Source organism: Lissotriton vulgaris, chromosome 9, assembly GCF_964263255.1.
Source record: "Lissotriton vulgaris chromosome 9, aLisVul1.2, whole genome shotgun sequence".
Classification (NCBI taxonomy): Eukaryota; Metazoa; Chordata; class Amphibia; order Caudata; family Salamandridae; genus Lissotriton; species Lissotriton vulgaris.
In genome coordinates this window covers 453931110-453946540 of record NC_141697.1, presented here as the reverse complement: position 1 = coordinate 453946540, position 15431 = coordinate 453931110, and the positions used below count along the sequence as shown (strand labels likewise).

The window sequence follows — 15431 nt, the reverse complement described above, 5'->3', positions numbered from 1 at the left end:
AATATACTTGGAGGGCCACCTGCGACCACCTTCTGATTGGTTGTATCTCTAAGGCTGGAATCCCTCTAACACTATCCAGCTCTTCCTGGTCCAGGGAAACATCCGAGCCCAAATGCTCGAATGTACAATTAATGTCACCTGCGACCATAGTGCAAGACTTGTGGGGAGTTGCTTTTAGAAGACCCTCCAGTATTTTAATAGTTGCTGACTGGCTACCCCCTATGGTGCTACGTGCATAAATATTGAAAATATTCAGCACAGCTCGATTCCGGGAGTCTTTCAAGATGATGTTTTGAATGTCAGGGCAACCCGTTTGACACTCCACTATCCTACAGTTTAAAGACGCTGACACCCATATTAAAAGACCACCCGAAGGGCGTCCTTTCCTAGAAGGCGAGCACATAGCCGGGACAGAGCTGGTTGAGTAACCTGCTCTGTGCACAAGATCCACGCTCCAGGTCTCCTGGAAGATGCATATGGCATATTCCTCTATCAAAGCATTCCAGTCTGGCAATTGTAGCTTCCTAGTAATTCCAGCCACATTCCAGCTGGGATCGGGGTCCACTATAGCCGCAGCACAGCTGCTCACAGGAACAGGACAGGGGGACAAGCCTGCCAGGGGACCATCAGCTCCCAGATAAAAGCTGCAGGTTTGGGGCCTACTAGCTCCCACTATGTCGTTTGATGTGAGCGGCAATTCCTCCAAGGGAGAAGAATTGGGCGTCTGTTTCGGGTCGATAATTACACTGTTCAGTTCCTCCCCTAACAGCTCATCAGTTCCCTCAGGTCAACACCCCCAAGATTCCAATGGGGAACGGACCAGCCGACCTGGGGGTAGGACAGAGGTTCCGCTGGCCAACATACACCCATGCTTTGACAAGGAGGATTAACACTCACACCCAGTTTTTGTGGTTTAAACACGGGCCTGGGGTAAAAAATAAGACAAGTCCACTGCTTGTATACCCTCGCTAGCTCCCTCTTGGCCCGAAGCACAGATTAGTCCTGCCACCCTAGGGTCCTGAAAGTTGACAATAATACAGTCCCGCTCCAGATGCTTCTTACCTTTGCCCACCCAATCCACTCTACGAACGGCTAAAATCAGCCCGTCCACACTGGGGGGCAAGGTTTTTTTTTACATTAGCCAATGAATACACTTGTTTTTTAACATCTGGTGTGTTTGTTTGATTTTCCTTCAGTGGGGGAACTTTTACCAAAACGGCCACATAAGGATAACAATCAGGGTGAATGTTTGCCGACTGCCTCCTTTGTGGCGGCCTCTGGGTACCGACTACAGGTGGCGCAAGAGTTGCCTTGTTCTTGTCGCGGATAGGTGCATGGCTAGGGCTGATGCCATTTGCTTTCTCTGCCCCCTCCACGGCTTGGTTGCTCTTAGACGTACCCACTTTATGAACTGCCTTGGGCTGAGATGGCTTTTGGGGTTGAGTTTTAGAAGGGACAGGGGATTTTTGTTTGGATTTTGGGTGGCATCCTACTGTGGACACAGAAGGAACTGTGGCTATGGGTGCAGCTGTTTTCCCCCCCACTGAAAGTGCAATGAGTGGAGCCAACGTCTGGACCTGTGCTACAGGGAGTGATTTCCCTACCTCCCCCGCCATATTATTCTCGCTCACTCTATTCTGCAATTTAATCAGATTTTTGAGCGAGCAAAAGTTATCAAGTGTTGTTTGCTCCAGCTTATCCAATCTTGCGCCCAATCCCTCAACTGTACTTAACAGGGGGGCTAAAAGGCTAGTGAGCTTTTTAATGATAATGTTGGAGTAGTCAGGGACTGCCATACTCGGTGTATTACTATTAGGGTTTGGGAAGCAGCACCCCTCTTCAAGTGTTGGGCTTGGGAGGTTCCCCTCTGTTGGTACATGCTCTGTGGCAGGGGTTGGAAGGGAATGTGATCTTGGCCCCTGCCCTCTGCGTACTTGCTTCTTGGAGCGTTTAGAAAGGGTGACATACTTCCCCCTCCGACAGCAACCACCCCTCTTCCCCTTTTCGTGTGCGGGCAGGACCAAGGGTCTGGCGGACTCCACTACTTCCTCCACAATATCCAGGTTAATTGGAGAGGGTATCACGCTGGTGGTCGGAGGCTGTGTTCAGATTGGGGGCGAGACCCCGGACTCCTCGAAAACCTCCTCAGCCTCGTAGACCTCCAGCCCCGGCAGTAACACTGCCAGTTTCTCAAGCCTATCAACGCTGTCCCCTATTACTGAGATATGAGACTTGAGGATTACCCGCTGTTAAGGTGGAACGTTATTAGGAGACGGGGACATTGCCAGGGCCACTGCCCCTAGGGAAGAGCGCCTAGTGGGGAGATATACATCAGAAAGGCGTTTTTCAGTCATCACTATTTCTTTTTCTATTACCGCCGCTACTCTGGTAATGAAACGGTCCATGGTGCCGATCATGGTAGGCGCGGTAGGGCCAGCACCACCTCCCTCACTCCTCAAGAGACTTCCCTGACCTGGTAGACATCGCAGGGTTGTTTCTCTCAAGTATGGTCTCAATAGTCACACTATCAGCACACTAGTGGAAAGGGACGTGGCCCAGCCCAGCCTTGACAGCCCCGGACTGCCACAGACTGCCCGCCCTTTGCTCTGGCTTCGCTCGGCATCCCGCTCGCGTCCCGCTGAGCGTCCTGCGCGTAGTTAATAAGGGGCGTTGCAGGCGGGTGGGCGTGTCTGTCAGGGGGCGCGGCCGTGCACACCTGTGCAGAGCAGGGACTCCTGGTCTTGCGAGTCCCTGCTGGCGCGCTCCCTCTGGCGCCTCGAAGTACCTCCTCCTCCTCCTCCGGGGGTCCGCCTGGAAGACAGCTAGCAACCGCCCCTCACCGTGGGCTGCGCAGCGGCACCCGCGAAGCGGGTGCTGCAAGTTGTGATCTCGGCAGCAGCACGGTGGATCCAGATCCGGGCGAGGGCAGGCTCCTCCAACTCGCAGGTCAGGTCAGTGGCGGCGTTTGTAGGGACCCGCAGGCAGCACCTCCCTCTGCAGCAATTAGCAGTTCAAAGTGTCCCACACTCTGAAACAGGAGGCCGGCTTTTGTGGATGGCCAGGCGGGTGGGCGTGTCTGTCAGGTGGCGCGGCCGTGCACACCTGTGCAGAGCAGGGAATCCTGGTCTTGCGAGTCCCTGCTGGCGCGCTCCCTCTGGCGCCTCGAAGTACCTCCTCCTCCTCCTCCGGGGGTCCGCCTGGAAGACAGCTAGCAACCGTCCCTCACCGTGGGCTGCGCAGCGGCACCCGCAAAGCTGGTGCTGCAAGTTGTGATCTCGGCAGCAGCACGGTGGATCCCGATCCGGGAGAGGGCAGGCTCCTCCAACTCGCAGGTCAGGTCAGTGGCAGCGTTTGTAGGGACCCGCAGGCAGCACCTCCCTCGGCAGCAATAGATATCAGACTCAGATATGCTTCGACAATGAAAATTACTTTCTCCTTATTTCCATTTTGTCCTATATAATGTACTTTACTATCGTTCATTTCAAATATACTTTCTGTTATCCTGTAACTCTGCAAAAACTGAAAATGCAAATAAAGATATTTAAAAAAAAAAAAAAATCAATAAATACTGCCATGAACTTGCATATTGATTAAAGCTGTGGTGTATATTTCACTGGAAGTATATTGGTTTTGGTGGTACTGGCGAGTTTCTTCCAGGCATTACAGTTGTATGAAATGTACTTACCAGGTCCTGCTTGCCAGACCAGTGCTTATTTAGATCCAGTAGTTTCCCGTGCTGGGTACCGGCATTTGTCAACACCAACATTTACGACAATCTGCCACAAGGTGGCGATGTTGTCGAATACAAAGAGGAGTACCATAACAGTTTTATTAATCAAGCTTAAAATAACTAATACCTTCGGAAGTGCCACCCACGCCACTCGTAGCTTTGTGGGCCTTGAATAGTCTGAAGTGACACTTGTAGGCGTGTGATGGTTAGTAGATTTATTGATGCCGTCATTGGCAGGACGATGTGTCGCACGCTGCAGTGGCCTCCTCCTGACTAGCCCCTGGCACTTATTTATTTACAAATTGAGCACTGCTCTTGCCCTCTGGTTTCCAAATGGTATATCCACCTGTAAATGTAACACTTCCGTTATCAACGTCTTTACTTAAAGATTGTGCTCCGTGCTAAATAGGCACCAGAACTTTCTGTACCAGTTTTTCCGCTCAGTGATTCCGATGGAAATGCAATAACCACATACTCCGCTGTTTCTAGGACATTATTACCGGAAGGTATGTCCACTATGACAGCCATATCATATTAGGCTTAGTTCACGTTAGGTGAACACATTGGTTTCCCGAATGAGGAGTTATTTTTTCTTTAACTACAGAGAGGCGCATGTGCAGTAGACTGACACCATCACAGAGCCTCACAGTCCGTGTCTGCCGTCCATCAGAGCCGCCCGCCGACCGCCGACCACCGCTTCACAGAGACCCCTGACAGCAACGGTGAGCACCGGCGGCGGCTTCCAGGCACGAGCGCAGGCTGAGCTCCTCGCAGAAACGCCGGCCGAAAACGGCCGAAACGGCAGGAACGGCCCGAGAGAGGCGGGAGCCTTGGCGAGTAGCGAGTTGCCCAGGAGCAGCTGTGGGAGCTTCTGGAGGGCTTCTTGAGGGCTAAAAAATAGCGTAAATGGCGGAAACGGCCCGACAGAGACGGGAGTCGCAGCGAGCTAGCCCGAGGATCGTCCTGTGAGTCGGGCCCCCTGGCAAAACACCTGTCACCTGTCAAAACTTTCCAGTAGAATTGGTTGCCCGCATCCTGCCAGACAGTCAGCGGAGGAGGAGCTGCAATCTGCACCCTGGGGAATAGGTGAACAGGTGCCAGCAAACCAGACGCCGTGCGAGCGGAGCAGAGAGAGGAGAGGAGGCTACGGGTGCGATCGGGCGTGAGCGCTGACCAAAGCACTGTGAGAACAATGCCGCCGGCCCCCCCCACCACGCCCGCCCACCGCCGCCAGAGAAGCCAGGTCCCGATTCTGCGGCTGGGCGAGCTGCGAGGCCGGAAACTGAGAGGCAAAACTGTGCTGGCACAAGTGAGCTCCAGGCACGTTGAGTAACTGGGGACGGGGGACGGGGGACGGGAGACCCCTGATGCAGCGGGAGCTCTCAGCAGGAGCGGCTGAGTGCTTTCTTCCACGAACAGCGGGTCCCCACAGGAGCCGTCTCTCTTGTCGTCACCCTAGCCTCGGCAAAAGTTCCATCTCGTCGCGGCCCCATGGGGGCTTGACCAACTTAAGGACAGGAGCCACGATCCACAAGGAACCTTTCAGCCCCTTGCCTTTCTCTCCCGTGCGGATGGGACAGTGAGCAGCTGCGAGTCTGCGAGTCTGCTCACCTGGGTTCCTGCACGGAGGGCGGAGTGGACCAAGTGGAGGACTCGACCCCCCGAAGCGGCAGGGGGGTGCAAAGCTTCGAGTGCAGTAGGGGTTGCAAGGTATCGAGTCTGTAGAGCAAGAATATATATATATATATATATATATATATATATATATATATATATAACTGCGAATAACAGTGAGAGCACACAGGGTCATTTGGTGCTCATCCAGCGAGGAGTCAGTGAGCCCAGGGAGGGAGAAGAAATTTTCCTCCCGTGACCTGCATGAGACTGTGCAGCAAGCGAGCAGCAAGTACCGCCAGACCAGCCAGAGTCACTAGAGCCCCCAGTACAGCAGGGAGTCACGTCTTGTTTCCCTGAGTGGAGAGAGCTGGGGGTGAGCAGTTAGAGTCCTTCTTATCACTCGGTCTACAGTTTGAGGAATTTACCTGCAGCCTTACTGTTGCCCCGGCGTGAAGACTAGAGCTGCAACAAAAAGCCACAACAAAGATGAGGTCTGGGAAAGTAAGGAAGGCGGTATCGGTCCCAAAACGAAAAAGGACCAGGCAACCGATATCGGCGATGGCCCCCCATCCAGCCAGTGAAACCCAACCAGCAGACGGAATTCCACCTGAAGGGTGCCGCAGCTCTTCCCAAAAGGCCACGACCAAGATCAAATCACACGAAGGAAAGCAGTCTGATCTTTTAAATTATTTTTTAACTACACCCAAAATTCCTCAACAGTCTCAGCCCCAGGAGGCAACCAGGAGCAGGAATCCACTCTGGGAGTGGAAATTAACTTCCCCTCTTCAACAAAACCCGAACGCCCACCCTTGGGAAGGCGAACACATCAAGTCAGCTCAAGTCAGGGAGGTATTCACCTTTGGCGCCACTCCAATCAAACCACTGCCCAGTCTTGGAAGTCATGGAAGCCGGGGTGGTGCCAACCCAGAACCATGTAACTTCAACAGCCAACAGAATATATTCTCGGGTGAGGCTTTGGGCCAGCAACCGGCCCATCTGCCGTCAGACACCCAGGGTGGTCTCCTGTCGCAAACCTCTCCGACGAGCCCATTGAAAACACAGACTGGTTCCACAACAAAAACCCAGAAACAATGTACTTTGGTAACCTCCCAAGGAGAAGAAGACTCTCCCACCGCAACAGAAGATTTGCCGGACCCACACCGGAAGATAATATGTGCTCAAATCCACGCCCAAAGCACCGCACTGAGCAATAGTACTGCTCAAATCCCTCACCTAATTAGTATCCCTACCGCTCAATTGACGGAGCCAAGCCATTGCCTATCGCCCACGGTTCTGCATTCATTTGCTCCATACGAACTAACTATGCCCCCGTCTCAAAAGACCCCTACTAAAATCGATCCAAATGACCAGCTCCTAGCAGATCTGTCCTATCTTTTTAAAGATACCCAAAACCCTGCAAATGACTCTCCTACCGTCTTAAACTCCAATCATGATGTTCAAACAATTTCCAGCGTTTGGCCCCAACTTTTGCAGACATTTCAACAAACAGTCAACGCCCTACACTACCATTCGGACAAACTGGACGTACAGGTTGATCTCCTAAACACGCTAGCCGTATTCACGGCAGGGATAGATAATAAATTAGACCAACTGAACAATCTAATTATGGGTGCCCAAGCGTCGACAAAACTAATTCAGTCGGTATGCTGCTGCTCCCCAATAATCGATTCTCTATCATCGCTCCCTGACTTCCTGGCCAGTGTTCTACAGGAGGTAAGGAAGTTGAGGGGCAGCAGCACAGGCACCACACCGGGAGCTCCAACTCAAAAGTCATCATATTGGACCCAGGATTATGCCACTTCCCAGCCAGTTGCCAAAGAAGGCACTAAGCCAACCGAGGGCACAGACTCTCGCTTAAACCAGGCAAGGGACCAACCAACCCCAGGTCACACACAACCTGGCCAGGCAGAAGCTGAGCAGGGAAAGACGGGGTCGCCAAATAGAGGTACCACCAGTTCGGTTAACTCTCCGAAGGGCCCACTGGCCAGTCCCCAGTGTTTGACACTCACCACCCAGGACGATCAGTCCGGGTTTGAACCCCAGCTAAGCAAAAGAGAACGCAAGCGCCAACGTAAACAAAGAAATAAGGCCAAGGCACCAAGAACTGCTGCCAACCCGGGATACTACCCGCTTTTTTCAACGGCATCAAGCAAACAAGCACCGAGTGCGACAGATGCACCACCTTTGCCAGGAAACCTTGCTGCGCCCAAGACAAAAGAGGACCTACCTGTTACTAACATCCAACCCATAATGGGGAGTCCCCAGGAAATAAGTGATCCTTCAATGCAAGTAGCCAAAAAAGAGTCTGGCCCGGCTTCAATAAACAAGGACTCGACAAAATTCGAAAAAGGGATATCAAGAATCAAAGAAACCCAAGTGTCTCCAAAAACAGGGTACGTCACACCCCCTGTTCAGGGTGACGTTGCACTTACGGGTCAGAATCTGACTAAAACGTTTCACATTCAGAGACCAGACAGATTATCCCACAAATCATCGCTGGTCGCCAAAAACCAAGACCAACTCAATAGTACAGGAGAACAAGCAAAATGAAGGATCGAGACCTAATAAAAACATAATGTGCCACCATCAAACTGAGACTGCCAATGCTACATCATACTCTTGCATCATACTAGCCCCAGAATATAAATCAAAGGGCCGCCATGACATCCTCAACAGAGCAAACATACTAAAACTGATAGAGGGGATCCCTGGATTCATGGGCTTAGTATCGGATGAAATCGAGGCTATCGAGTTCCTCCCACCAAGAGGAACACAACCATCGGAGGTAACTCTGGTGACATTCAAGGAGGCAAAGTAGGCATCCACGTTTTTGAACAACAAAGCAACCTTAAGGGGATGGGGTATTCGAGTCTACCCATACTCTTTGCCGGGCTACCCAATCACACTCCTCAACCAACTACCATCACCTAAAAAAACTAGGACAACAAGGCAGAACGGTCAAGAAAAAACCTACTCAATTCTAAAAAATGCCTTACGGCCAGAAGAAGACTGCAACATCCAATTTAGAGATGTAGCCACCAAAGACATTGGCCAAAGATGGGACTGGCTCCCAGCAATTTTATCAACTAAAAGCCACGAATGACCAGCTAATCCTATGATCATGCCAATCGGCACAAAAATTCCAGCGCAGCCACCACAGTCAGGAGCAGCATCCAACTCACCATCAGAACAAATTACCCTACTATGCTCCTGGAACATAAGCGGCTTACACCAAAAAATTGGGGACCCAGACACGCAATCTTTCTTGGGGAATCACTCAGTAATAGCACTACAGGAAACCTGGGCTTTACAGGGGTGCCCAGTGCTCGGGTTCACTGAGACATGGAATCCAGCAACCAGGGACAGTCGCTTTGGCCACTCGAAAGGCGGGCTGGCAACTTATGTATCAAACTCTATAAAAGCCCGAATAACACGATGGCCCCTTAAGGAAGACTGGATCCTAGGGGTCAAGATCGATCCCTGGCGGAAACACCGTCCCCTCTTTCTCTTAAATGTGTACATTAACCCCAGTACACGCACAAAAAAGGTCCATCTGGCTCGTCTAACTGAGATTATGAACGATTTAGCCACGGACCAACCCAATTCAGACTGCATAGTTACTGGGGACTTTAACACCTACCTATTTCAGGGGAACGTAGCAGATAATGATGGCCCCCCTCTAATCCAAATCATCAAGGCCACAAAGCAAACTAAACCGCTCATACAAACCCAAACTTATCTAGGCGACCTATGCGTGAGCCAATTTTATAGTGCAGGTTATCTTGTTATCAACGGCAGAACAGCCGGGGACACTCCACCAAAGTGGACATGGACAAACGGCTCAAAGCAATCGCATCTGGATTACACAATCTGCACCGCACTCCTGTTAAATTGTATCATGGACTTTAGAATACACCCAAGAATTGAAAGTGATCACAGGCCCCAGGTCACAGTCTTCAACATAAACCCAGAGTATCACAAAAAGGCACCATCGACACTTCAGGGAACTTACACAGAAAACTTAAAGCGCCTAAAGTGGACTGAAGAAATCAGTTCGAATATTCTTCAGGCAAGTTCGGACATAATAAGACTGGGCCAGGAGCATGAGGCCAGTCCAACTGAACAATGGTCCATGTTATGCTCCCACCTGATTCATCTGTTCCCTGCAAGGCATCAAGCCCAAGGGGCAACCTCGACGCATCAATTTACATTATCTCAGACAACGAAGTCACTAAAGAAAGCGAGAAATAAGGCCCTGCGGGCACTGGCCAAATTCCCAGGAAACAGTGATTGCATATCCAATTATCAAACCTCACAAAAATCACTCATGCGAGCGATTAAAAAGGACAAATGGGCACATGAAAACCAATTCTGGAGTAAACTGGTGTGGGAAAGTAAGCAAAAAAACTCGAGGAAATTCTGGGCGCTTATTAACCGCACCAGCTTAGGAACAGTGTGTACGGGGTCGGCTAATATCCCGGAATCAGACTGGGCAAATTTCCTGCTCGATCACTTTAAGTCTCCTGATTATCCAAGCCCTATTGGAAACACCACCGTAATTGAGATCAGCCAAGGGCATGGTCCTTCGTGGAGTATAACACATGAAAAGGTCTCGAATCTATTGTCAAAAGCAAGATCTGACGGGGCGCCAGGCCCAAACGGCCTGCCACAAACTTTGTTTAAATCAGATACTACCCTCTGGTCAGGAACATTGGCCAATCTCTTCAATTACGCATTAAGAACAGCCACAATCCCAGCGTCATGGCGGGGAGCCATAATACACCCAATTTATAAATCTGGATCTCATGCACACCCGAGCAATTATAGACTCATTGCCCTCCTGGACATTGAAGCAAAACATTATGCAGGTCTTCTATTAGAGGACCTAAGGTTATGGGTAAAGGACAATAAGCTTTTGCCAATGAACCAGACAGGGTTTGTGGCACACTCAGGAACCCGTACCAACTTGCTAGCAATAACAACTGTAGTCGACAGGGCAGTTGCAACCTCAAGATTAGTTCATTGCTGCTTTGTCGACTTCAAAGCAGCATTCGATAGAGTCCCCAGGGAGGCCCTATGGGCCAAACTAAAGATGTGGGGGATTCCAGAGAAACTACTAGAGGGAATAATTCAGCTCCACACTAGGACGTGGGTGCGGGTGAAGCTGGGGACCGGCACACATCTCTCACGTAAAATAATGACAACTAGAGGAGTGAAGCAGGGATGTGTGCTGGCCCCTCTCCTTTTTAACTTATTTGTAGCAGATCTGTCAGCGGTCCTAGACGACACTAATAGTCACTCTCCGAAGGTGGGTGGCATGACTAAGCAATCTTTTATATGCCGACGACCTGGCTCTCTTTAGTTTAACCAGGGTAGGATTACAAAGACTCCTCGATAAACTGTTTGATTATACGATCAGCAACCAACTCGAGGTTAACCTAAAGAAAACGCAAGTAGTTACATTCGGCAAGAAACGACACACAGGGGGCGGCTGGTCATTCAATAATGTTAGTTTAGAAATTGGCCAGTCCTATAAATACCTAGGCGTCCACCTGGACTCAAAATGTAGCTACAAAAAACAGCGTAGAGAGATCGGAGTTAAAGCAGTGACCCTAATGGTGTCACTAGGCAAACTTGCAAAAGATCTTTCCGGTCCAACCTTAGCTCCCCTTTTGGAGGTAATGAGAGCAAAGGTTGGCCCCACTTTATCCTACGGTGTTGAGATTTTCAGTGGTAAAATGAACACAACCCTGAACCAAGAGACCACTAAAGTTTACAAAGGGGTGCTCCGGTTGCCAAAGACCACCTCTGCAACGCAGATCAGGTTGGAGATGGGGCTAATAAACTATGAGGCCTCAGCCACTGGGGCATACCTTAACCTGTGTCACAAGTTAAGACAAGCTGATCCAGGTACTTTAGAATCCCTAGTCTGGCAAGAAATCAGCCAGATAAATCCGGGGGGTTTGTACGGACGTCTTTGTACAGATGCCATTAACCAAATGTCAGCAAGCGATTTGTGGGCCCTAAACCCAGGCCAGATAGCATTTAAAAAAGCTATAAAAAATGTGTGAGAATGATTTCTTGTCTCACTGACAAAGCACTTTTTCTGAAACGTAGCCATGCCTGGGTCACGATAAATTCCTACAGACACCCGGTCCCAGCCTGCTAGCTGGCCAGCACATATCCATTATACCTGAAACGCGGCTTTATTGCCATCAGACTGGGTGACTGGCGTTTCTTGCAGGACTTACCATCATGGCGACGTACATCGGAAGATCTCTCTTGTAGAGGGTGTGGGGAAACAGCGGAAACCATGTTGCATGTAAGTTGCCTTTGCCCAGCCCTTAACACAGAACGCAGGTCCGGATTAAAATTAGAATGGAATAGGCTGGGGGTTCGGTCCTGCAGGCAAGCCATCATGGCAGCTCTGAACCCGGAAAACACAGTGCTAAACATAAAATTTATAAAATTTATCCAGCTAGCATATCACATCTTCAACTTAAGGAGACCATGCTAAAGTGCTCAATCGTTCTTTTCTCACCGAAAACAGTATTAACTGGCATTATTCTCAGCAACGTTAGACATAATTTGGTTATATCCAATGCAATCTGGCGCCTTGTTTCAATTTTTGTGATTTTAATATACACTATGAGATAAAATCCCTGTTTTTATAATGTTTGTTAATGGATCGTGCCTTTATATCTACACTTGTGTTGTTATTCCTAGAAGTTTTTATTCTAATATTCGGTCAGGCTGTGAATCTGTAAATTCTTTTAAAGATATGTTTTATATCTAAATAAAGATTATTATTATTATTATTATTATTACAGAGAGGCTCTTCTGGAGTCCAAAGCTGCCCTTACCAGGCAGAATGAGGAAACCCGATTACTCGCATTTCAAGGAATTTAGATAGTTGAGGTAGTACCACACCCACCACAAACAGAAAGCAAATGCCATCCATCGGAAAAAGGCAAGAAAAACAAACAAACGTGGAAAAACTGTGTGGTAGTATTATAATAATGATAACAGCAGGCTACCCACTCCAACTCTATATTAGCTGTTTAGCTTTGAACAGCCAGTTTATGCTTCTGAAAAAAGACATACCATAGTTTCTTCCTGATTAAAAAGCTACTATATTGAACGGCATCAGTGCATCCCTTATTGGTAAAAGATCGTTCAGATCCGAGTTGCACCCACCTTGTAATGATCCAGGGCATCCAGAGCCAATGTGTGCCCATGCGACGAATACATGCACAGGGCAGCCAGCAGCTCCAACACCTGCTTTTTCACCATAACATTGGATGTATCCAAAGCTGCAAAAAACACAAAGGATAAATATGTTTAAAACCGGTTTATACATTAAAGAACATCGTACTGATTGTCTAATTGAAGTACCAAGATTGAGAATGTCCAAAAGGGATGACATTTACTTACTTCTTATATATTGGAAAAAACGGAAAGCTCATAAAGGGCCCGATGTAGGTAGCCCTTTACCGATCCGAATCGGCCGAAAATACCGATTTTCGGCCGTTTCCGATCGTAAAGGGCTATCGAGATGTAGGGGCACATTTTCGGTAATTTTACCGATTCGTTATCATTACCGAATCGGTAAATTTACCGATTCGGTAATATTTACCGATTCGGTAATGATAACGAATCGGTAAAATTACCGAAAATGGAATGTAGGTAGGCAATGTACCATCAGCACATGGCTTACAGAATCGGTATTTTACCATGGAATACAAATCCATGGTAAAATACAGATTCCTGTGTACATGCACATCTGTGCATGTACACATGTGCCATGTGACAGACAGACGTGCCCTTAGGGCATGTCTGTGTGCCACATTGCACACATCCCCGTTTTGGGGGTGCTAGAGGGTGTCAAAGTGACACCCCCTGCACCCTTGTGAATTCTTTAATTACCGATTCGGTAATGCCTAATCATTCCTATGGGCTTCAAAGCCCATAGGAATGAATGGCCATTACCGATTCGGTATTTACCGAATCGGTAATTATAGAATTGTTAAGGATTCGGTAACGAATCCAGATGTTGGGACCTACATCCCATTTACCGATTTAGGATTCGGTATTTCAAAATCGGTAAATGGGATTTACCTACATCGGGCCCTTAATGTCTTATAAAGGCGTCTGCGTGTTTTTAACAATAGGCCGTACCTAATACCAATATCGTTCAAGTGCGTACAACTAGAGCTTGTACTGCAGACATAACCGAGTAGGAATTTGGAATAAATTAAAAGAGCCATGGAGGGAAATTGGGAGTGGGTGGGTGAAATGGTTAATTGGTGTAGAATCATTTTTTGTACAGCTGGGGTAACGACACCAAAGGAGGGCGAAGTAATGAAGTGCAGTAAATCACCACTGAAACATAACTACGAATTGCAGCTTTTCTTAAACTATGCATTTATAATTAATAATCTGCACACCCCGAATCAATAGGTAAGCCATTAAAGTCAGTCAAATTTACATGGCCAGTGCTATGGACCAAGAAACTATGCATGGTGGGCCTGTGCAAGTGAGTTCCTGTTATAAAGAGCATCAAGGGAAAATGCAGGCTACTGCATAAGCACACACAGCAATGGAAGAAAACAAGGCAACATTTTTGTGCAAAGCTTAAGCAGAATAAATAGATGGATTGTCGAGAGAGTGGGAGAAGTACAGGGTCGGACTGGCCTATAAGGCAACCTGGCAGTGCCCGAGGTGCTGGTCTGACAGGTCAGCGCGTGGGCTTGCGTTTTAAACAGTTTCTGGTTCTGTTTCATGGCCATGTAGGCTGATTCTTACTGTATATTTCCAAGAAATGAACACAAACATTTTCTGCAGCATACACAAATGCATGCAGTCTCACAGGGCTTCAAAAAAACATACAGCTTTATCTTACAAGTTCAAAATGTATCTGATTTGCAAATGTCGGCAACTTTTTAAGCTACCTGGTTCAATAATGAGGGCAACTTTTATTGTGGTGCCCGGGCCCATTTGCTTTTCCGAGTCTGACCCTGGAGAAGTAGGATTATTGAGCTGCTGAAAATTATCGGCGGGTTCGGTTTAGCTGCTGAAAATTATTGGCGGGTTCAGCTCAGCTGCTGAAAATTGGCAGGTTCGGCTCAGCTGCTGAAAATTATTGGAGGGTTCCGCTCAGGAGCGAATTTAATAGGACAGTGTTCTAGGAAAGAACTGTCTACAGACTACAGGACTTGGACAGAGTACTCAGTGGTTTGGGGTACATTTATGGGCTCGGTACTAACCAAGATAGAGGAGGAGATAGAAAGCAGCCAGTCATCCCAGAACTAAGAGAATAAAAGGGCCTTGCATAGCAGAACTGAGTGACTATTTAAACAAGATCAGAAGTGAAAAATCTATTTGCTTCTATATCAATAGATAATGCACTTGGAAAACATATTCAAACATTGGTGAGCTAAACAAATCACCACAATTCGACCTAGCTCTGGCAGCAGACACTAGGACTTGTGAACTCAACTGTAATAAAAACATCACATTACAGCAGCTATGTCAGTTCGTTATTACAGGTGACTAGGAACGTCAATACTAGAACGTAATAAGAACATTACAGACAGGCTCTAATGCAGGGATTGCTGGCTTCCTTGTATTATAACCAGATATGTAAAGTCATCTAGATTTCAATGAAGAGGTAGATTTAGTACCCCCAGAAAAAAACAAGCATTTGCAATGCAATAGGTCTCGCATTAGGAACGTTTGAGCTATTGGTATTGTAAATGACACATTTTTTTATTTATGTGCTGGTTATGAAATAGCGAAATTAATAGCTTTGTCATTTACAATGCCAATAGTTTTAACTTTCGCAAATGTGACACCAATAGCATTTGTAATGCAATATGTGTTAAATTTACGTGACTTAGATGTATTGATATTACAAATAACAATGGCTTTTATTTTTTTAAATAATGAATACTTAACCCCTTCAGTGCTGCAGTCGGACGTTCGGAGCACTACCTGGCTGGTGCTGCGAACGTTCAAGGGCCGACGCAGCCCCGCCCACTCTTTAAAACCGCCGCACTGCTGC

General features: G+C 48.1%; 1 protein-coding gene across 2 annotated transcripts in view; it reads right to left on the bottom strand.

Annotated features, from left to right (window-relative positions):
- The window catches only part of LOC147690261 (inverted formin-2-like), a 429441-nt gene that overhangs the window by 294908 nt on the left and 119102 nt on the right, over positions 1–15431 (bottom strand). For both annotated transcript variants that reach the window (XM_086936660.1, XM_086936661.1), the window contains exon 3: positions 12566–12681. In XM_086936660.1, coding sequence (XP_086792786.1) covers positions 12566–12681 — 116 coding nt within the window. The remainder of the gene's footprint in view (positions 1–12565; positions 12682–15431) is intronic.